General features: G+C 34.1%; 1 protein-coding gene across 7 annotated transcripts in view; it reads left to right on the forward strand.

The window, feature by feature from the left end:
- LOC144840145 (regulating synaptic membrane exocytosis protein 2-like) overlaps positions 1–23,492 on the forward strand; it is a 161,929-nt gene that overhangs the window by 109,420 nt on the left and 29,017 nt on the right. For all 7 annotated transcript variants that reach the window (XM_078695830.1, XM_078695835.1, XM_078695837.1 and 4 more), the window contains one exon: positions 19,761–20,705. In XM_078695830.1, the coding sequence (XP_078551956.1) occupies positions 19,761–20,705 (945 nt within the window). The remainder of the gene's footprint in view (positions 1–19,760; positions 20,706–23,492) is intronic.

Consider the following 23,492-nt stretch of genomic DNA (forward strand, 5'->3'; position numbering starts at 1 on the left):
TTTCCAGAAAACATTTCTTCCTTGTAGTTCAATAAAGCCGTTAAATCCTCTATTGCTTTATGATTGCTTTTTGATTTTTCATCCACACTAGTTATTTTTTATTCAATTGTTCCAATTCGCTTACCCATCGTTTCTAAGCCCAAGATTATGATTGTATTTCCTTTTGATCAATATACTGCACTTGTTATATTGAGATCGAAGACATATTTGTATAGAAATGACGATTTTACATATATTTTCTTTGGAGTCGGTATAGATAGGTGTTTACTCCATCAAGCCCTCTACAAATTGTTTCTTGGGGAATACCAGTGAATGGAGAGAAGAGATTAAGGATTAAAACAAACACATTCAAACCGAGAAGAGATGGACAAGTTTTAGAGGAGAGGCCAAAGATGGAAGATTTTTAAGGAGGATAGAATGGTTGACGCTTTTCTGTTATTTATAAGGGCAGAGTGGCCGGATTGATGTTCAAGAAGGAGGCTATGAGCATTAAGATAGGAGTAGGAGCAAGCATGGTAAAGATGTCATGATATCTTGCCATCTTTAAAACATTCACGTTGCTTACTTTGTCTTGGCAGTTGATATGTAGAATGCGTCGAAAACTGCGCCTTGTGAAAGGCATTAAGTAGAGATGCTGAGTTACTATACTATATATTGTGAAGTGCAGTGAATTCTACGATCATTACTGTTTAATTTCCCAACGCCTAAACATCTTATGTGAGGAGACCACATTTGTTCGTCATAGAGGTAGGAGAACAGGTAAAAATAGCCATCGACCAATACGGACACTTATAAAACAGTGATCAGATGTAGCGATGTGTGGCCGTAGACCCATTGTAGGCAGAGTAAATGAATTTAAATCGTTTCAGCATGCTTGTATGACAGATCTCACTAAATCTTTTAGATTTTAGACTATCCCTTCCCTCACAGTAAAATGGTATAGAACCATCGCAGTTTATTGACGAATTTGCAGAATTTCTTGGAGAAATTGATGGCCTACCAGGTAGGCCCCTTGTTGTTGGTGACATGAATGTCCACGTTGACCAGCCTGAGAAAAGTTTTTTGTCACAATACCTATAGATCTTGTATGAGCATGACTTCAAACAAACCGTTGATGAGCCCACGCAAATCAGAGGTCATATTCTTGATCATGTCATCTGTCGTGATGATGATGATGGTGTCGTTGTGGACTGCGTGGTTTTGCCACATAGATATGGTATGGACATCAGTAAAGCAGATCGGATGAAGCGATGAAACGTCTCGCTCTTTTAAAAATGTTGACATTAACTCGTTTTAAGTTAGAACTGCAACACAAACTTAGTATCATTTTTGGATTAGAGGATCCTGAAGCACAATCCAAGACGTATAATCATGTGATTAAATCAATTCTTGACAAGTATGCCCTGAAAGAACACGAACTTCGATGAACAGCACAAACGTGTCTGGGATTTAATTAAATCAGAGAAAACAAAAGTTTTCAAATTTGTCTTTTTAGAATGCAATCCGAGAGAAATGTATCATGTTCTCTATAAATTGTTAGGAAAATCTAAATGTAGTTTACCATTGTGTAATTCTAATAAATCACTATGTCAAGAGTTTGCTGACTATTTTAGAAATAAAGTAGTTGATATCTGAGCATGCATAGATGATCGTGTGATTGAGACCAATGATGGCCTTGCCCTTCCCCCTGTAGAAATGTCAACCAATGTTTGCTTAGAAACTTTCCCACCCGTGGAGGTTGAAGACATACTCACAGTTATTAACAAGATCCCAAACAAAACAAGCCCTCTTGACCCACTACCCACTTGGCTACTTAAAGAATGTTCGGAACAAATTTCCCCTGTCATAACTCATATAGCAAATTGTTCCTTTCCCACCGAGTTTAAGTTTCTGTTTTGGTTGAGTCGTTTCTTCACTATGCTTTTTGCCCATTGTTTGTCATTTGGTTTGTATGGCTTTTTTTCGTACTGCATCAGATCGGGCAGGTCTTGTGCTTTATTAGGTCGTAGATAGTACTGATCTTGTTCTGCGATTGTGCAGCCAAATTGTACTGGGTTGCTGTCGAGTCCTTGGGTTGGTGTGCTTCTTATATTGAATAGCGCCAAGTATAGGTCGCTTTTAGATTTTTTGCATTTTTTCAGCACGCACTTTGAAGACATGACAAAGGATTCTGTCTTTTTATTTTTTATAGGTTATATGCATTATTATGCAATATAACCTTATTGATTTTGTCAGAATCTTTCATTATTTATTCTTTCCTTAGCATTATTTGTCCATCAATTTTGGGTCGCTTTTAGATTTCTTACATTTTCTCAGCATGCACTTTGGAGACATGACAAAGGATTCTGCCTTTTCATTTTTTTAGGTTATAAGCATTATTATGCAATATAACCTTATTGATTTTGTCAGAATCATTATTTCTTTATTTATTCTCTCCTTAGCATTATTTGTCCGTCAATTATCTTGAGATCAATTTCATCTAGCAACATGAATTTTTCAGAGTGTATTCCTTATGGCCAGGAAACGATATAATAAGCTTTTCAATTTAATGAAATCATGTTTGTAATCATATTTTCACAACTAGCTATCATAATTAAACCACATTTTGTACTTATAAATTTCATGTCTAGGCTAGGCCTAGAGAAGGCCCGCAAGAGGAAATTTGAAGAAAGCTACTTAGGTAGTTAATAGTTTTTCTCTTTTTATCATAATTAACCTTAAAAACGTACATTTAATGTTTAAAGTAATATATGCATTATGTTTTAATACAAAACGTCAACAATTTGAAGGGAAAATGTCTTTGAAAGTTCTGAATTGTAAAGAAATACTCATAGTTACTCCAAATTGTGACTGACTTAAAATGAATCAATCATTAAAAAATATTTTTGATTTGTACTCCAGAAAATATATAATTTTGCAAAAAGAACTTTGATTACAAACTTCCTTTCAAAGTGAGCTTGTTGAACGTCGCTTCCAACTGTAGTATCATGTGCACTCTAGGAAATATTATATAGCACCCCTTAGATATTATAAGCCTTATTTTTGCCAGAAAATATTGTAGCGCCCTCTATTTCATTGCCACAGGAATTGAAACCAGAATAGGTATACTAAAAGTATGTTAAATGTATTATGTTAAAAGTAATAAGACTAAGCGTATTAAAAGAAAGCCCAAAGCTAATTTATTGCATTATAAGTTGTGAAAAAAGTACTAAATATTTTTGTTAGCACTTTCTTGTTTTATTGTTTTTCTTTGCTTTGTGCTCTCATCTTGATTATTTTTGTAAAAACTGGCTGCTGCAGTTACTTTTGTTACACAAATCAATGCTAAGCTCTTCTGCCATTTTTGTTTATACCCTTTTGTTGCGGTGCTAAATGTGTGTTTTTTTTTATTTCAGATTTAAGCATTGTATTTTTTCCTTATTTCACTTGTATTGAATGAGACTCGTGTTTGCAGCCAGTCACTGCTAAATAGTGTCCTCTATAATATTGGCTTTATTAACATTGCATGATGTATTATTAACCCAGAGAATGCTGAAGATAACAAACTTCTGGCTACAGTCACACTAAAGCTTCAAGTCGGCTTTACTCACCGTTGGTGAGATTTCAAACCATGCTTGAATTTATTGTGCGGTCACAACACAGTAGACATTTGCACAGTTTAACATCAAATTTGCTACCATGCATCCGACTGAGTTAATTTCTTGCTCAATTATTTGATATCGAACTATAATTGACTGAATGTTGGATGATCTAGGCCTTCAAGGAATCTCTGATATGGTGATGCATAGCCTTTATCCTTGCATTGCTTACAGACAACAATTACAAAGGGAGGATCTCAGAAGGTCTATTTTATGGCGTCATATAAAACAAGAAAACGTGTTTATTGATTCAGTTAATCTGGTTAATTGAAACTTGCAGGATTTTTTCCATGCAATTTATAAACATGGCTGATGGTTGTGAATGGCCAGATTCAAAAGACAAAATGTCTACCCAGGGTCAACCCGTGTCGTGGTCACGCTAGCCTGTTTGAGATTGAGTCAACCCATGTTCGGTTACACTACGTAAATTACACTGTCGGTGGTGAAGCCAGGCTTGAGGCTCTAATGTGATTGTAGCCCCTGTTGTATAGTTATAAAGATATTTGACACAAGCTTCAAAGCAAAGAATTATTTGTGTATTCTACAATATGAGATAAACTCAGTACTTTTATAGATTAGTTGTAGATTTTTCAATTTTCAATAATCAAGGTTTTAAAATACTGACAGTATGATTTTCAAATTTGTTTATTTGTGATTGTGTAAGGCCAATTAAAAGTAATTAAATAAAAACAACTAGTACCCTCCCTTCCACACAGAGCAAATAAATACAGACACAGTGATTTATGTTGTCAAATAAAATTCACACCCTGGGAATTACCTTGTCACAAAATAAATTCAAATTTAAATGAAACCAATTTTGTGTTGCGTATCAGCCTGACACATTTGATAAGTTTGGGGTGGTCGTTTACAATTACATTCAACTTTTCTTATTGTCTCTCTGTAGTAAAATGCATTGAATTAACTACAATTTTCCAAGGATTTTGATAATTGTTTTGACTTTATTTCATCACTTCTTAATATATTAATTATGTTGCATTTTTGTCATATCTAGGGGAAATTATTTGATTGACAAATTATAACACAAAATAAGTGCCTCCCACGAATAAACGCCCCCACCCCTAAAAAATTAACATGGTATTTTAAAATTTTATATTCATCATCTAAGACACTGAGAAACAAATTAGATTTATTTTTATGAATTTATATAGCAGATTAGGTCTATTTATATGAATTTCTTATCTATTTGACCAATAAATATCCAGTGTATCTATATATAAATTTACGTAAGGGCAAAATTCGGTAAATCCCGCATTACTTCTAGAATGTTTACTCGATTGTATATAAAGTTGTTTCGTACTTTCGGTACTGATTTTAACCACATGATGTAACCCTGTTTACTAATTAAATTGAGTTAGATAATTAGTTATTGACAATTAAAACGAATTTAGGTTCAACGATTTTCCCCAAATAGGGGTGTTTTCCGATTGTGGTATACACTGTCTAATGGATGTCTATCTTGAAAAATACCCTCACACAATAATACGAGGATGCTTCGCATTTTCCTATCTCCTCCTACGATAAATGTTTTAATAGCTGAAAACCGGTTGAACAGCTCAAGTACAGCATCATAAGGCCTAAAAAAAACTCTTTTGTTTGCCGTTCTCCGCCGCCCCTATTTTTTGAAAATTAATTTGTGATAAAAAAAACTTTCTCCAGGCAGGATGCATATGCTGATAATTGATAGAGGCCTGACGCCGATCATACATGACTCGGCTGTGGCATATAGTCAACGATTGAATAGGCCTCCTATCTATAGGCTATGGCCGTGGCGACTGGTATCGCGTCAGGCCGGTGAGGCTGCAGTAGATAGGCCTAACACATTTTAATGCGGTCACATTTTATTTGTATTTTAATCACAAAATTTGAATGAATAAAGATAAAAACAATACAAGACAACAACCTATATATTTATTTGATGTATCTACCAAAAAATTTAGCCATTTCCATGGTTTTTAAAATTTGCTAAAGAATTTTCAATTTTGTGGAAAAAAATTGGCGACCTTTTGCAAATTTTGCGAAAGAAAGTTTGACCATTAGCCTGAGCGTAGAAAGTGCGCTGCTAACGCATAGCGCCCAATGTGAACTTTCCACGGGTTTTGCGGTTTGCGATATATATATCACATGTCGATGGTTGCAGTTTCCACAATTGTTTGTGATTTAACGAAAATAAGGTCCATGGTGACACGCATGGTGTCAACCAATACTTTTGTAGATGTTTTTTTAAATTGGCGCATTAATGAAAAACTAATATTGGAGAGAGTGAACATAGGCCCAGAGGCACGTGGACCGTATGAGCTTTACTACTAGTACTATACAGTATTTTATTTTCGTCGCAGGTCTCACTCCGATAAAATATCCAAGGCCAAAAAAACCCAAATGATGTAGTAGGATTTGTACAAAAAAAACAAACTTTTTCCACCCACTCCCTCATCTTCTACACACTTATATACAGATCAGTTTTTGTAATATATGTTTTAAAAAAAATATATAAAAAAAACTTAATTCCACCCGCCCCTCTACTCCAATTTTTAAAATGTAACAGCAAACAAACCATTTTTTTTTAGGCCTAATGTTGAAGACAGGCCGATTTAATAGATTTAATATTCATTTATACAAATGTATTGATTTCCGATGAATGGAACATTCCAATATAACTATTTGGTTTAACACAAGTACCAGCTGTAGGTAAATTTATTGTCCCTTGGGGAATTAACCTAAAACCTATATAGATATAGGCTATGTTCAGACCCATGGCGTTAGACCGTTTTAGCGTACAACGTTACTAGCAAGGTCACATTACAAACCGCAGAGAAAAAAATGAGGTGTTCAGACCCATAGCGTACGATTATCGTTACAACGGAAGTGCGTCATTCAGGTTGGTTCTAGTTGCATATTCATGTGCTCTTACCCACGTGTTTTCATCATTATTTCCACTGTATATAGGCCTAGATCTCAGCCCTACAATTATGACAAAATTTGCCGTAAATAAAACATACCTCAGCATTTATTTAAGAAAAATATAGTAAAGCCAAATTTCTGTTTCTATTGTTTTATTTTGTAGTAAAAAAAACATTTTTTGTTACGAAAATAAAGCAGGCCTCTTAATGATGAAGATTGTGTTAACCAGTCAGTTAAAAAACCCTTAACTTGCTAATAAAAATGACACAGCTCCCCTTGTTTGTTTACTGAATTTTTTAGAAGTTAGGGGGTTTTCAGCATTAAACTTGTCCAGTCTATATAGTCTGCCTTGTATATATGAATGAGTGACTTGATGTCCCACCACGCTAGTTTTTAGCTTGAATGAAATGCGTGAATGACTGGTAGCTAGGCCTAAAAGGGGACGGGATCGTAGTCACTATGTTTAAATACAAGGTGCATTTATTTATTTCATTTGTTAGAAAATATAATGGTAATCAATTGATACATGTAGTTTGTAGCCTAGTTTTTTTTAACAGTTGTATTTGTAGCCTAGTTAGGCCTTAAATTATTCTGGCCTTTTTGTTGTTGAAATCCATCTCTCACACATTGACGATACAAGATGTCAGCCTAGGTCAAACCTTGTTTCGCGTCATAACAGGAAACGTTCTGATTGGATACAACGTTGACTTACAGTAGCGTCGTACGCTAAAACGGTACTATCAACCGTTTTCCACTACAACGCTACAACCGTTGTACAACGCGTTGTACGCTAATCCCCAACTGTTCAGACACACATTCTTTTAGCGTCGTACGCTCAAACGGTCTAACGCCATGGGTCTGAACAGGGCCATAGTATTGCAATACTTGGACATTAATGTAAATACGTATTATCCATTTTTGGTCGCCATTTGAATCGCAATTTATTTACTGTGAATGTGGGTACTGTTAGATATATAAACACATGTACAAATAAACGTATTACTGTGCGATATATAAACACACAATATACAAATAAACATTATTACTGACAGTTGCTTCTCAACGTTTGTATTAATTAATAATTACAAAAAAATATAAACGTTGTAGTGGTGTATCATTACATGTACTATGCTATTTCAATCGACTATGACAGTGACAGTTTTAATAAAGTATTAAATCGCAAATGTGTTACTCTATCAAGTGGTATATTATTTATAGGCCTATATATAAAACATGAAAAAAATATTCGTTACTGAGTAGAAAAATTGTTCTTTGTACCCATCCTCTTCCCCATCCCTCAACCCTAATGTTACATACAAAATACAAATTGGGTTTGTTTAAATGAGTTTTGTGACAAGTTTCTCTTTTGGAAGTAATTCCCAGTGTGTTAATTTTAGTTGACTACATAAATCATTGTGTCTATTTATTCGTTTCTGTAAACGACAATAACTATTAAATAGTCCTGCGGTACGTACATTAAAAAAAAAACATTTTTTAACGCTGAAATTACAGTGTAGGCCTATTCGAGAACCATCTGTGTGCATGACCATCTAGTTTATAAAATATATATTGTAGATATGAATGAATTCTATTACAAATATTCTATAATACAATATCGTGTGCTAGGGCGGATCCAGGGTGAATGTCCATGGGGACTGGACACCCCACCTCCCCCATCCCTAAATTAACAAGGTGCCTTTTTTATAGGTAAGAAAATTGTTTATAGTTATGTTTATGGTAAAATAGAATATTGATTACATCTAATATCGAAATTAGACTATTTTTTAGGTGTAGTAAAATTGCAAAAATTCTTCACATTGAATGAAATCAGTCATGTGTTACCAATGCAGCTCTCTGACTGCATCTCTCAAGCACGTTTTGTAATTATTAATTAATACAACTAACGTTGAGAAGCAACTGTCAGTAATAAAGTTTATTTGTATAATTATGTCTTTAAACAGTACCCACACTCACAGTAAAATGTGCGCTTCAAATGGTGACAAAAATGGTTTATGAATTTATTGTCGAAGGTTTTAAGTTTATCCTCCCAAGGACCCATACATTTACCTACTTGTGTTATACCAAATAATTATACTAGGAGACTGAGAGATTGGAATGTTCCATTCATCGACAAGCAATACGTTTGTATAAACGTACAGTACTGGTCAGAGGACTTTCGACATTCCCGCTCGTGTTTTTCTGCTGTTTTGAAGTGGAGTGTTTGTGGAGCCATCGAATGCTGACCTCGACCAGCGAAGCGTGAATGTTTTACAACAACAATTGAAATCAATCATACATATATAATAGGAGTCCTTTGTGACTATACAAAGTATATATTGATTAACATAATAAAAAAAACAGTAAAATATACGTTTAAAATTCACATGAACAGCTTCAAAGTCACGATAAAATTCTAAGTATACATTCATATCTTCAAATTCCGAGCCTACAACACCAAGTTGATAGCTAGACTACTATCGCTCGATAGCCGCATAGATGTGCATCTACGATCTTTTTTATGTGGTCATCAATCCTAGATTTACAAAACTTCGGCGATATGACAGGGTTTTTTCTCCCGCGACTTTGTTGATAGGGCATACAAAAACGATCGTTTTAAAAACGTGTGATCAATGATGCAGTTATGAAAATATTTATACTGTTCATTAGATACACACAATAATTATATCGGTGATGATTACATACAGTACATAGGCTATTCTACGGTAATTAATTGAAAATAAATGTAATTTCTTAACGCGTGATTTTATTGTTCTTTACTGCACAAAGTTCAAACCAACTCAAATGAGAGCCTGGCTGTGTGAGTCGTGGCATCAGCAAACAACGCACTGTGTGCCACATTGCCAACTTCTCTGTATCATAGCAATTCAAAGCATGAATTGTTTTAAAATAAATAACTTTGTATTGAATGTGCTTTTATCAACTAAAATGAGTTCAATTAACAGTGGAACAGTATAGTGTAGTAAATCGGGTAATATTTTTGTGCAAAAAAAACATTCTTAAGTATGGTATTTTTTTTCTAGATAAATACAAAAAAAAATTATTGTTTTTGAAATTCTGATTTTACTTGCCCATGCCAAATACAGCTTAAGTGTGATAATTAAATATGAACACCCCTGAAATGGATTGTACCATTACCAAACGTTGTTCACACCACACAAGAGACAAATTTCGGAAAATAATTTGTACTTTGTTGGTTTCTCGTTCAATAATAAATAAAGAATTTATAAAGCAAGTATTCAATCTAAAGATTTTATGTAGAAATATATATATAAGAATTTTAAATATTTAACATTTGCGTATGTTGCTCTAAATACGGTGCACTTTCCAAACGAGAGTCGAGTCTGACTTTACTAGGCCTAATAGTGTAAAGTACTACCTAGGCTTACCATTAAACGATATGATTATATTAAACATCCAAAGAGCCCCACAAAATGACATGGTATGCCTTAGAAATAAATAACAATAGAATCGACATGGTGTCCTGAAATCACTGAAAACACTATGTTAGTTTTGTTGGTTACACTGGTTGGTCACAACTCAATGAACGAAAATCGTCTATAAGCTTGTTTACAGTGTTAATCACTGTCATGTGACACCCATCGCTCAATCGGTTTTTGACTCGCATTGATTGATTAGCATTTGCTATTTCTAAAACAAATTATTATCGCTGACGGCCTAGTTTTTCACGCTAATGACGTGGAATACGAAAGACAATGACATCGGGATAAACTGCTAGCCGGAAATCGTTGCTCGATAAAGCCGTTCATGCGTGGATTGTGACCTTAATGCATTACTCTCAAGGATAGCGACGCTTGTGCATATCGCTAACAACACTCGAACAACACTCATTCAAAACACACACAAAATGTCAGAAGTCCTCTGACCAGTACTGTATATTAAATCTATTAAAATAGTATTTTTTTAAGAAAATCGGCTTCAAAATTATGATGCTGTTCGACCAATTTTGAGTTATTAAAAACGGTTCTAGGACACCTACCCCCTAGACAGTTACCCCCCGGATGTTTACCACCTGGACAACTACTCCCCGGACAACTACCCCCTTAGGACATTTGTCCGGGGGGTAGTTGTCCTAAAGGGGTAGTTGTCCTAAAGGGGTAGTTGTCCTAAAAGGGTAGTTGTCCTAAGGGGGTAGTTGTCCAGGTGGTGGTTGTCCGGGGGGTAGTTTTCCGGGGGGTGAATGTCCAGGGGGTGAATATCCGGATACGATTAAAAACAATTATCATAGAAGGAGATAGGTAAATGTGAAGCCTCCTCGTAGCCTCCTCGTATTATTGTGTGCGTGTATTTTTCAGCATTGACATCCATTAGACAGTGTATACCACGATCGGGAAAACACACCTATTTGGGGAAAATCGTTGAACCTCAATTCATTTTAATCGTCAATAACTAATTATCTAACTCAACTTAATTAGTAAACAGGGTTATATTAGGTGGTTAAAATCAGTGTCGAACGTATGCACCAACTTTTTAAATACCATCGAGGAAAAATTATAGAAGTAACATGCGTTTTACTGAATTTTTCCCTTACGTAAATTTATATATAGATTAATATATTGTTTAGTTTAAACATCTTGTAAAACTTGACAAAGCACCACATATTGACATCTGTGACAGAGTGGCCCGTATTAGTCAAAGGAAGACAATCGCCTTGCAAAATGGGCTGAAGCATCTCTGGGGTTCCATCCAATTCCAAACAAATGTTTACAATTTTTAAAGTTGCTTTTTGTTCTTCATAGCGTACATAATAAATTACTTTAATTTTCATGAAATCTTAATGTCAAATTATGATACACATTACCAATGGGTAATTTAATGCAAATTTGTATAAAAAGATTTTGGAATCTCTTATAGCTCCAGCTTTTGACTAATAAAGCCAGTGAGTTTACGCACATATTTGTCGTGCTAAATGTTATTACATCATTATTTGGCCATGTGGATTTAAAATTTAGATTATTTTCTCTTTCGTCATAGAATATCACATGCAAAAGAGCACATCTCGCTTATCTGTGCCTGATTTTCTCTAAAATTTGTATATGTTCATGTTCAAACATGTCTTTATCATGGGTTACCACCATTTTAATTTTTATGTCCTTACACCTTTTCAGAATTAAAGTTGACCTTCATGCTGTAACTTATTATGAAAGCTGTTGAATTATGTGAAAAAATGTAAATCTGTGAAATAATTAAGGTTTTTCAGTAGATTCATGTTCTAATGCATCCCATTGAGCTGGGGGAAAATCCCATTTGGTGTCAAATTAGAGATACGCATGTTATTGTCCTGATAACGCTGTGGATTTTAAATATACCTCATCTATATATTAATGCTACTAAATTGGTCACGTAATTTTACGTATCTCCTCCGGAACCGCTGAATGGTACGTGCTTACATTTGTCACACTGATGTTTCTTGATCTTAGACGCTCTTTTCCCAGACATGCTTTGTTTCTGTCAACGGCAGTACTATTAGCTTCGCATGTGGTACAATTTAATTAATATCTCTCAAGCAGTTATGAAAATATGAATGATAAGGTGAATTCATAAAATGGCACCTCGATGACAACTGAGTGATCACGCTGTAAAGCTTAGTTCGGCAGCCAAGGGGGTTTAACCTTCAATTTTTTCAATTTTTTTTTTTATTCTCGATACCATCAGAATGAAGAACCCCCATTTTAGCAATTTTGACCTTTGACCTATTTTCGCCATATCTAATTAACGGAATTTCAGAGAGAATTAAAACTGAGTGCAAATTGTTCCCAAGGTATATATTTATATTCACTCTAACAAAAGATCTTGCTTGAAAATGTCCAGAAGTGTGGTTATTGACCTTTTTTCAAAAAGTGACCGGAACATGCAATTTTTGTGTCTTTGACCCTCTTTTGTCATCTAAATAACGACATGCCGTAGAGTAGGCGCACATTGTTTATAATAATAAATATATACTTATATTCACTCTAATGGATTATAATGTTTGAAAAATAACTTGTGTGATTATTGACCTTTGAAATACTGTACATGGAGCCTATTGATGGATTTTAATTCAAAGCGGTGGGAAGGGGATGGGGGTGGTGAGTATTGATTGTAACACTTTTGTACTGTATGAAGAGCCCACATCGAAAATAATTATGTACAGGAACCTTCTCCTTATGAAGTAACCTATAAAGTTTTTACGAATATAATGGAAATGGGTCAAACATTTGGTCCCAATAGGCTGGCCCTGTACACACAGGATTCTAAAATAACCCATATGGATTTTCCCAAATGAACCCAAGGGCCGCTTCATGGACCTCTGGGTTATCTATGTGGGGCTACAAGAGACCCTATATTGGAAATACTGTATGTGGATTGAAAATATAGAGATATGTCCATGGAATAAATTTCACTGTGCACCCTCGATCCTTTAGGAACATTTTATAGATTTGCCCAAATTAACCCAAGGGCCGGTCCTCCATGGACATTCAATGTGGCCCCATATTGGAAATATAAGGGGGACACTGTGGGTTCATATAGCCCATGGAATAAAGCTGTCTGTGCACTCTCTATCCTTAAGGAACCCATATGGATTTGCCAAAATGAACCATGGGTAACTTCTGGATTCTCTATGGGCCATACATGACCTTTATTTGAGATATATGGATACCTGGATGAAACTTTTTGTCTTATTATGGATTTGCCCAAATGAACCTTTTGGGTACTCTATGGCCTATAAATGGGCCTTACATCGGATATATATCGATCAAACTGTGGGTCCCTTGCATTTGGTCCATGGTCTGCAGCCCAAATTTTGGTTGAGACATATTAACACTGTATTATGTTGTCCAATTACTTCTGACCATTCTGTTTCACTATTGCCTATCAAATTTTCCTGAAAGACATTGTACTGTATAGTATTAGTAATATAATAGTTAGTTAGTTAGTTCCAACTCTCTATGCCATATCGTTATTTAGATGAGAAAAACAGGTCAAAGGTTAAAATTACAGAAAAAATGGGTGTTTCAGTAACTTTTTGAAAAAATGTTGCATTATGGCAAGTATAAACATTATATATTGTGAACAATTTGACACCAAAATTGGCTCTCTACGACAAATATTTATTAATTTATGTTGTTATAATATAAATAAACTTATTAAATTATGTCAAAGGTCAATAACCACACTTCTGGTCATTTTCAGGCAATATCATCTGTTAAACTGAATATAATATAAATGTATATCTATTGTGAACAATTTGACACCAAATTTATCTAAATACGTCCAGTATTTCCAGAGATATAGCAATTTGTATGAAAATAGCGCCCATATGTGACCCGATCTGGCAAAACCTTCTCTTTGTCGGCATTTTGAAATTCACATAATCAGCCTAAATACTTCCAAATCAACTACCCCGGCAGATTACATGTTTTTGCATTTTCCAAATATTTCACTATTTAAGAATACGTCTACCTGATTTAAACTCCCGAAATTTAATTAAAATTATGAAAAAAAAGAGTTTTAAAAACATGTATTTTCCTCAAGCCTAACGATGTATTCACGATCTATGCTAAAATTTTGCATAATTTCAGTTGAAAGTGGCCGAGTTTGACGACATTTTGATCGCCAGTTCGCCGTTCGATGTTGAAAGGTCACACATCAAAATAAAGCTCATCCATTTGACATTCCAAATATGGAAGTTTAAGAAGGAACCAATGAAAATGATTTACTATGACATAATTTCAGAATATTCAGTTCCTCAAAGTTTCTGGAACAGTGAACTATGTGTGTTGCTATGGCGCATCATCGCAATAACAAACATTATTGGTTAACGCGCTAGATATTATACGCTCTACGCACGGAAATAAAAAGTTGTTTACATTTTTGTGAGGTTATTTTTATTTTACACACAGCATATCGTAAATTGGAATAAAAACGTGTTATGGAATAGCTGTAGTATATTTTATTAAAACGGCATCTGAAATCAATCAAACTGATCATCATGTCCATGCTGCTAAATATAATATTGCACACACTTCCTGGTATGATGTCATCGTGCCTTAGACCAAAATACTGCGTTGCTACGGGGTGAGTTTTCAGCGCGTATCAAAAAGAATTTCATTGCAAACTTCAAACGCGATTTTCTCGTAAACTATTTGAATGATTTGTAGGTTTATAAAATGTAATACCTTTTTAAATATTTTCTCAATTTTTACGAAATAAACACCATTGTAAAGCTTATGATTCAATTAATCCAAATATATAAAAAAATACAAAATGAAAATTTCTGACAAAAGTAGGGTTTTGCCAAATCGGATCACATTTTGTTTATGCTAATTATGCAAATTCCTCAATGCTGACAGCCGTCCAGTAAAAATCAATATCCATAAAAAAAAAAACTATAGAAAACATTGCAAGGTTATGGAAAAATAGGCAGTTGTTATTATAGGAAAGAAATTGTGAAAATTATTGAGATTTAACTTTAGATAATAAACAAAATTTGTACAGAAAGAAATAAAAAAAATAACTAGATTTGAACTCGTCACTTTAATGAGTTAGTTATCCGGATGACAAACGCCACATGCACATCATACGTTAGAATATTAAGCACAGAAAAATATTATACCATTATGACCTGAAGAAAATAAAATGTTGTTACTATCTGTTTGTGTCAAAGTATATACTGTATACATACTACATACAGTGTAGTATAGGTGAAATTACGGGACCCGCCTTTTATTCTTATTTTTAACATGATGACGTTATCAATTTCGGAAAAAGATAATAATTTTAGAAATTGTAATGCGTGTGCATGTTTAATTTTGTTTGAAACACACCATTTTTACTCCACAATTTAATTACAAAAGTAGCAAATAAGATATTAACAAAGCTCCCACAAAGAAATTGCAAAATATCAAAACCATTGATAATAAAAAAAAATGTAAATGAATAAAAATAAACACACACAAACAAAACGAATCCAAATGGTTTGATATTTTGTTGAAATTGCATACAAATCACAATTTCATTTATACTTTGGTATCTTTCATTTTCATTTTTTGAAGCACAATGGATTATAGTATCGTCAGCATACATACTTATTTTGCATTATCGATAGGTCATTTATATACAAGAGGAAAGAAAGTGGGCCCACGATTGTCAAACTATGTTTACCGGTAAAAGATGTCCTAATTTACAAGAACATAACATTTTTTGAAGTGACAGAAAATTTGATGTTATACAGTTTGTATAACATTCTCAGCTTCTACATAATAATTTATATAGCGCCTAATGTTGTGAAACCTCTAAGTGCGGTACATAATCTAATACGATAAAAGGGACTCAGGCGCCTCCTGCCCTACTTAAATTAGATCTTAAGACAAGAATGTCTTAAGAAGCCTCTTAAAAAGAGCCACCGACTGTGCATCTTTAATGCAGTTTGGAAGAGAATTCCAAAGCATAGGAGCTGCATAAGATAATGCACGAAGATTGTTGACAAGAGGATTGTGGGGTGAGAACATTGTTGATGTATCTCGGTGCAAGGCCATGAAGAGATTTATATGTGAGTAGCAATATCTTGAAGTTGACACGCTCCTTCAGAGGAAGCCAGTGCAGTTCATGCAAGATAGGTGTTTTTGTGGTCTCTACACTTAGTTTGACACACTAGATGGGCAGCACTATTTTGTAACATCTGCAACTTCCTAAGCAGGGTCTTGGACAGTGTGACAGTAGTCCAGACGTGATGATATAAAGGCATTCACAAGTCGTGTAGTTGTTTCCCTATCCAGAAACCTACGAATTAGACCAATCTTCCTAATCCCAACCATAGCAGAACGACAGATGGCATTGATGTTAGCATCCATCCGCAAGTGGCAATCCATGTAAACCCCAAGATTTCGAACTTCTGGGGATGGCTTAAGATCTAATACAGAAGATGGTTGCAATGGCAGAGATTTTCGGAATCATCATGTATGGAAGTGATTTTGGTGGCAAAGTATATGTTTTGAGGGTCAAGAAATCTAAATTCAGCTTTTTGAAGTTCACTCAATGGCTGCCATTTTGATTCAAAAATGGCCACCATATGGTATAGATTTTTGCTAATTTACCAGCTACTATGATTATGATTTTGCTATGCTGAAGGTTACAGAATAAACACAATTCAGTTTTTGAATTACAGTTGGAAAGTGATCATGAGAATATGTCAATATGTTGGTGAGAATATGGGAATTATGACCCCAGGATGTACTGTACAGAAGAAGATATCAGCGATGTACTGTAACTATATCATTCGCATGAAGAACCTAAAAAATAAAATTTTCTAATAAAATTTAAAGATTTTTTCCAAATCCTGAAGTGAAGCATGGCTAAATTTAAATCAAAATCAAATACCTAGCAATCAAAATCAAATAGCAATTTAAAGTAACATATCTTATGCGACTGAGTGGATGGTTACCTAATACACTGCGGACCAAAATTAGTCATCCTAACTAGTCTGGATTTATGCATAGGTAATGCTATAAGTGGAGAAATTGATGATAGTTTTTGCCGATCATTCTTAATAAACCAAATAACATGTCAACAGTTTATACTACAGTACACTCTGATAATGTATATCTAGCTGCTCATCTACCAGTCATAATAATCAGACCCGGAGAAGTTCATCTTTTCAAATCTATGTTTTATTTTACATAATGGTGTGTTCAGGTTTTGGAAGATGTGCATAGCAGACTACAGATATTTTGATCGTGGCCATATGCCTCAACGACAAATTTCCACATGCATACAATACAAGATTCCAGAAGAATGTGTTACAATGATAATGAATCATCATATGTCTGAAGGTGGAGCTCCAAATTGTGCAATCGTGCCTAACAAGTTATACCACCTAATAATACAGCCACAGCTTAGATGTTCTTGATACCTTTTTGACTTTCCCAGAAACAAATGATGGTTTTCTTTCTCTAAACTATCTGCATTACTTTAACTCACATTGGTTGATTGATGGTTATTATGACTGGTAGATGAACAGATACATTTGCACATAAATGCCGACCAGTTATGGTCGGGCTTGGTATTTAGGAGAACCCCTAGTGTTGATCTCCCAGTGTATACCATGTATTCAGTGACATAACATCTGTTACTTGCTTTATCCATAAGTTGTTTGTACTTGAACAGCAAGATGGCCATTCTTCTCTTTATGATTTGGAAAATATCTTAAAATGTCTATGTCTAACTTCTTTTACATAACTAATTACACATTGTGAGCATGCGCAGTCGTGAGCTTTAAAACCATGTGAGCACAATTGGTCAATCACATCATGGATACGGCGTTCGTCGTTAAGGAAAATATTTTGTTTAAATCACTAAAAGTCGTTATCATTGGTTAGGATGAAGAACAACTGAGATAATTTCAATAGAAATACACCTCTTTAAATTAGCTTTATATTCATAGTAAACAAGCCAGATTTCGCTTAGGAGATGGCGGCATACGAAGCTTTTGAAAAGACGATTTTACAGGCGAAAAATTGACCAAGTTTTCGACATCTTACAAAAACATAGCCTTGCAAAATGTATTTTTTTACTTGTTTTAGTTGAAAAATGAATAAAAATAACAACTCAGTATGATTCTAGAATATTAGATTAGATTTAATCAATAAAATATTAAAAAAAATTTTTTTTTCAACGTGATTTTGCCTATTCTAAGCTGTATCTCAATTCGGGGATTACCGACAAGCTGGTTTGGCTTGTCTGTGCCACATTTTAGAATTCTGGATATTTATACTGTAACCATCAAAAAATAGACTTAGTTATCAAAATCATGTCTTCATTATGTATAGGAGCTAAGAAGTTAACAAAAACCTGTACTTTATGGCGGCCATTAAGTGAACTTAAAGATCAAAAACAGAGCAACTTAGAACCGTTTTGATTTAGCGTGTTGGGTCCTTAGATGTTCTTGTTAAACTCTCCTTTCTCCCAACAAAATCACTATCACCCTAATATACCTAGACCCGCCTGTCAGTCAGTAAATGGGCCTTTTTATGTTAAACAGTGGTTGTTGTGTGATTTGGGTGTGTTCAACTAGCAACAATGTGGGTGCACTTTAGGAAAAACATCCTAAAGCTTGTTTTAAAATTAGATAGATTGTACAGAAGATTCAACCAAAACGAAAAAGAGGATCACAATATCAATGATTTATTTCATAGTGTAGCACTAGTGAAATGGGTTGTAACACTACTAGTTTTAAAGAGCATTTCTTTAAATCTACAGTTAGATGCAAATGTTTGGAGTAATATCTCATTCATTCACAATGATGTTATACACTATGAAAACATGTAACACAGCTTCTCAATCCTAGTCAAATTTCAATTGTAACAATAAACCAGCCACATTAAGTATTTTGGTACTTTAATAATAAAATATGCCCAAATGTGTGACCATTTCGTAAAGTGTAATCTTGAAATTCAATATGGCCACCACACAAGTTTTGGTCATTGTGTCACTCACTATGTATTGAAAACATTCATTTTACTGATCCTTTGGCAGCAAGTTTTATACTTTATGCTAATAATGATGATTTAATATTCTTATGCATTATTATGCATGATTATTTTCCTTAAAGATGTATTGTCCCACTGAAAATATAATTCTTAAAATTTTTTGTTGAATATGCCATTTTAATGTAACATAATAGTTATCCACTTTGACCAAAAATTGGATCGAAAAAAAAATGTATTTACCTAGAAAAACTGTAATTTAAAGCAAAAAATGACCGAATTGGCTGCCAGCTAGTGGGTTTTTGGTTGAATTTAACCATTTATTTTCTAAATTTATAGGTAAAAACATTATTTTTTTTCTATGGAAGTGATTAACTTTATTAAAACTACAAAATAACATATTCAAGATCTGATTTAATTAATCTTCATTTTTCATGTTTTTGGGGGAAATCTTTAACCTAGGCAGTAATTACAAATCATGTTGCTATTATCTACAAACCATTAAATTGCAGAGCTTCTATGGAAAGATGTTTTTTAATTGAATTAACGACGAAGCATCTTTCTTGCATGATATCTGTAATCTACAAGGAGCACATCATTAATCATTTTTCTTTCCCTTTCAGCATTGTATTTTACACTTTTAAATATGCAATTAAATGTGGATGTCTGTTAATTTGTAATTTTACTTTTTATTTGACAGTGGGTTCAGTAGCTCATGATGGACTGAGTTCATTAGCAGATGACAACGATCCAGGAACTCAGTTACTGTTACCAAATAATGATGAGAGGCTACTCGGAGGTTCATCTCCCACACGGCAACGTAGACCAGGAATCATGGGTGATTATACACTTCCTCCTAGACGAAGGGATGCTTCTCCTAGTCGTGATCCTAGTCCACAGAATTATCTTCCAATGAGGATGCAGGAATACATAACCAACCAACAGCCACGTAGGAGCTACTCCTTAGAATGCCAAGATGAAAGTGGGCTAGATTACAATCCAAGTGGAGAGCCTCTGCATTCAGTGGATCTGAGTCCACCTCATGAACGTCAATTGAGAGGAGATTTCACAGCAGAGATGGACCAGAGACACCGTAGTTATTCCCCAGCTAGAGATCCCCACTACAGGCATAGAGACTATTCACCTTCTCGTCAAAGGCTTATGGAACCTGCTCAAGAGCGAAGATTCAGGGATCCCTCACCATCCAGGGAGGGCCGAAGAAGAGATGCATCACCATCTAGAGATAGAAGAAGGGAATCTTCTCCATCCAGAGAAAGCAGAAGAGAGCAATCATCAAGACAATTTGAATATGATTACAGAGATTCAAGAAGGTCTAGATCACCTAATCGAAGAGCTAATGGATACTTTCCTGATGGGGAAAGGAGAAGCCAGTCAGAAGTAAGGGAATACACATACGATAGACCATATCGCCATATGCATAAATCACGAATGAGGAATGAAGGATCTAGTTTACCTGGTTCACCGATAAGGGTTACAATGGTAAGAGGACATATGGAAAGGATGAGTCCTAGTGAGAGTCCACGAGGAAGCCCAAGGACAAGTCCGACCTCATCACCAACTGGTCAGAAAAGATCACGGCAACTACCACAAGTTCCATCCTATGTTCTGGGAAGGAGTGAACGAGGTAAGTTTAGATGTAACTTTTATGACATTTGCAATATTGTATGCTCTAAAGTATAAAGAATTTTAAATGAATGAAAAGTTGAAAGATGAGAATTGCATTTATTATAGTTTAACCTTTAATTTGCATTCTCAATGATTTTGTTAGCAATCAGCTGGCCAGACCCATGTTGGTCGATCTCAATTCCTAGATATTTAATCAACGATTTGTTTGTGATGGTAACTTATTATTGCATTTATTAATTTGCATTTTGAGCAGAAAACTATACTTTCAGTTTTTCCGACATTAAGAAAAAGCGTGAGAGAGTCCTCCTTATAAACCATTTGTTACAATTCTGAAGCATTTTGCATTCAGTATAGAAATACAAGTACTGAAATCGTTAATGTATATGAGGACAAGCAGAGGACCAAGCATACTTCCCTGGGGGACCCCGAAAGACATGTTTAGAATATCAGAAATGCAACCATTCAATTCAACAAATTGTTTTCGGTTGGTGAGATAAGATTGAAACCAACTTATATCTTCAAAACCAATACAAGTTAGTTTTTTTTAGCAAAATATCAAAATTAACACAATCGAAAGCCTTCCTTATATCCAGGATGTCCCTGTGATAGTCATACCAGTGAATTTACCTTGCGCTGATTGTTATTTAATATGATCTAAAAGGTTAATCAAACAGGTTTCTGTGGAATAGCCTTCTTTAAATCCTGATTGACATTCATTTAAAATTTTGTTTTCTTTTATAAAATTCTTTACTTGCAATCCAACAGATATAGCTGAAGTTCGGATCATACACAGGAATTATTAGTTAACTCTTGTTAAATTGTATGAGATCTTTTTTATTTCTGTATTATTAAAATGAAATTCTTGACAATAACAATAGACTATCGCTATAGCCTATTGTTATTGTCAAGAATTTCATTTTTTCTGCTTATTTTTTGTATCTCGCAGATCTCTAAAAAAGCAGTTCAGCTGTAACTTGCAAGATGCACATATATATGTAGTTGTGCACATGACTTTGGTATAATGAAAATATAGTTGCTAATCAATTTAGTGTACGTTTCAGGACATTTTAAAATGCGCACAACTCGCTCGTAACATTAAAAGAGCGTTTTTGCTCTACTCTATCAAAGATCTTCCACTAAGGAATAATCTAGAGAACCAATTAAATAAAAAATGTTATCATATTTTAAAAAATAAATTGAATAAAAAAATTAGTAAAATTGTACACTATGTATACAATTGGATGAAAAGAAAATGTAACACAATAGATTCAGCATTGTAGATAATGATGGACAAAATACAAGTTAAAAGCCATGTGCATGTAAAACTTCCTTATACTGAATGTAATTAAAGATATTTGTGAAATAAGCCTTCTGGTGAAGGCAATAAAGCAGCTAGATTCACTGCGTTAAGGTGGCATTATATAAGTGGCGTACATACTTAGGCTGCGGATTAGCGTTAGGGAGCTGCTATGCCGCGCCAGTGGCGTTAATGATCCTAGCAGGAGAGGGTAGATTTAATAAAGCTAATCCAGTGATGCATCAGTGATTTTAACCTTAACCAATGAAAAGAAACGACCACGGCTAGCAGGCCAACAGCAAACCTGTACAGCGAGATAGCTAAACATCAAACTATCAAGTTTTCAATTTTAAAGAACAGTAGGGGTACAGTTGACGTCAGCGATATGATATTTTCATAAATTAAATACATTGATCAGATAATTGTTCGTGTAATAATAATGTTTGAAATTATTTTGAATTAGAATGCAATTCTGCAAGTAGTAAGTAGTAATTTGTAGTAAGAACAAATCAGTATATTTTGAAGGTAACATTATATTTAAAAAAATAACAAAAAACAACTTTACAATGTAAACTGTAATGCGTTTGTCATGAATGTATGCATCGTTATATCTGCTTATACCTAATGATCAGAGAGTTTTAACACAAAGCATTAGAATGTTGATCGTTGAACATACCCTAAAATGTTTGGATAAAAATACAGTATACATAATAGTTGTTTCTGTTTGATATTTACTTTAAATGTGTAATTAAATGCTAATAAATAGGCAATACTGTACTTTAGTTCTTTAATTAAAGAAAACACTATAAAACCTACACAATCTTGATATAGTATTTAAAAAATATTTTTGCTTGTTTCTTGTATTGGCAGATTTGATACAGAGATGCATATAATTTTTGATAAATAATACTGTACTTTAATTTAATTCTTTATTAGATGTTATTTTAAAGAAAACACTATAAAACCTAGACAATCTTGATATAGTATTTTAAAAATATTTTTGCTTATTTCTTGTATTGGCAGATTTCATACAGAGATGCATAGATTAGCTTACCGTTTAGTTTAAATAAAAACTAGCCACTAGTCTTAGTCTCTCTTTATATTTATGTTATTCCATAACATTGTTATAAGTTGACCAAATGAAGCCATCTGGAATAACCTTTTTGTTGTTAACAATCAAAACATTATGAAAATGAAATGTTGTCTGGAGAAAGTCTACAATGTCCAAACTACGTTTTTTAGATCTAATTTAAGGTCACAAACTACATAATGTAAAAATAAATACTGTATGGCCCTATTGAGATAACTTGTTTCGTCTTTAAACGGTTAAAAATGTGCAAAATAAGTCGGTTCTAATAATTTTAGCGGCCTGCTATAAATCCCAACATGCATTGCGCACAGATTGATATTTTTGTTTTTCTTCTGTAATTCACCCACTTTTCGATCGATCGCGACATCAAAACAAATAGACAAAAAAACATTTCAATG

This window comes from Antedon bifida, chromosome 4, assembly GCF_963402885.1.
Source record: "Antedon bifida chromosome 4, ecAntBifi1.1, whole genome shotgun sequence".
NCBI lineage: Eukaryota > Metazoa > Echinodermata > Crinoidea > Comatulida > Antedonidae > Antedon > Antedon bifida.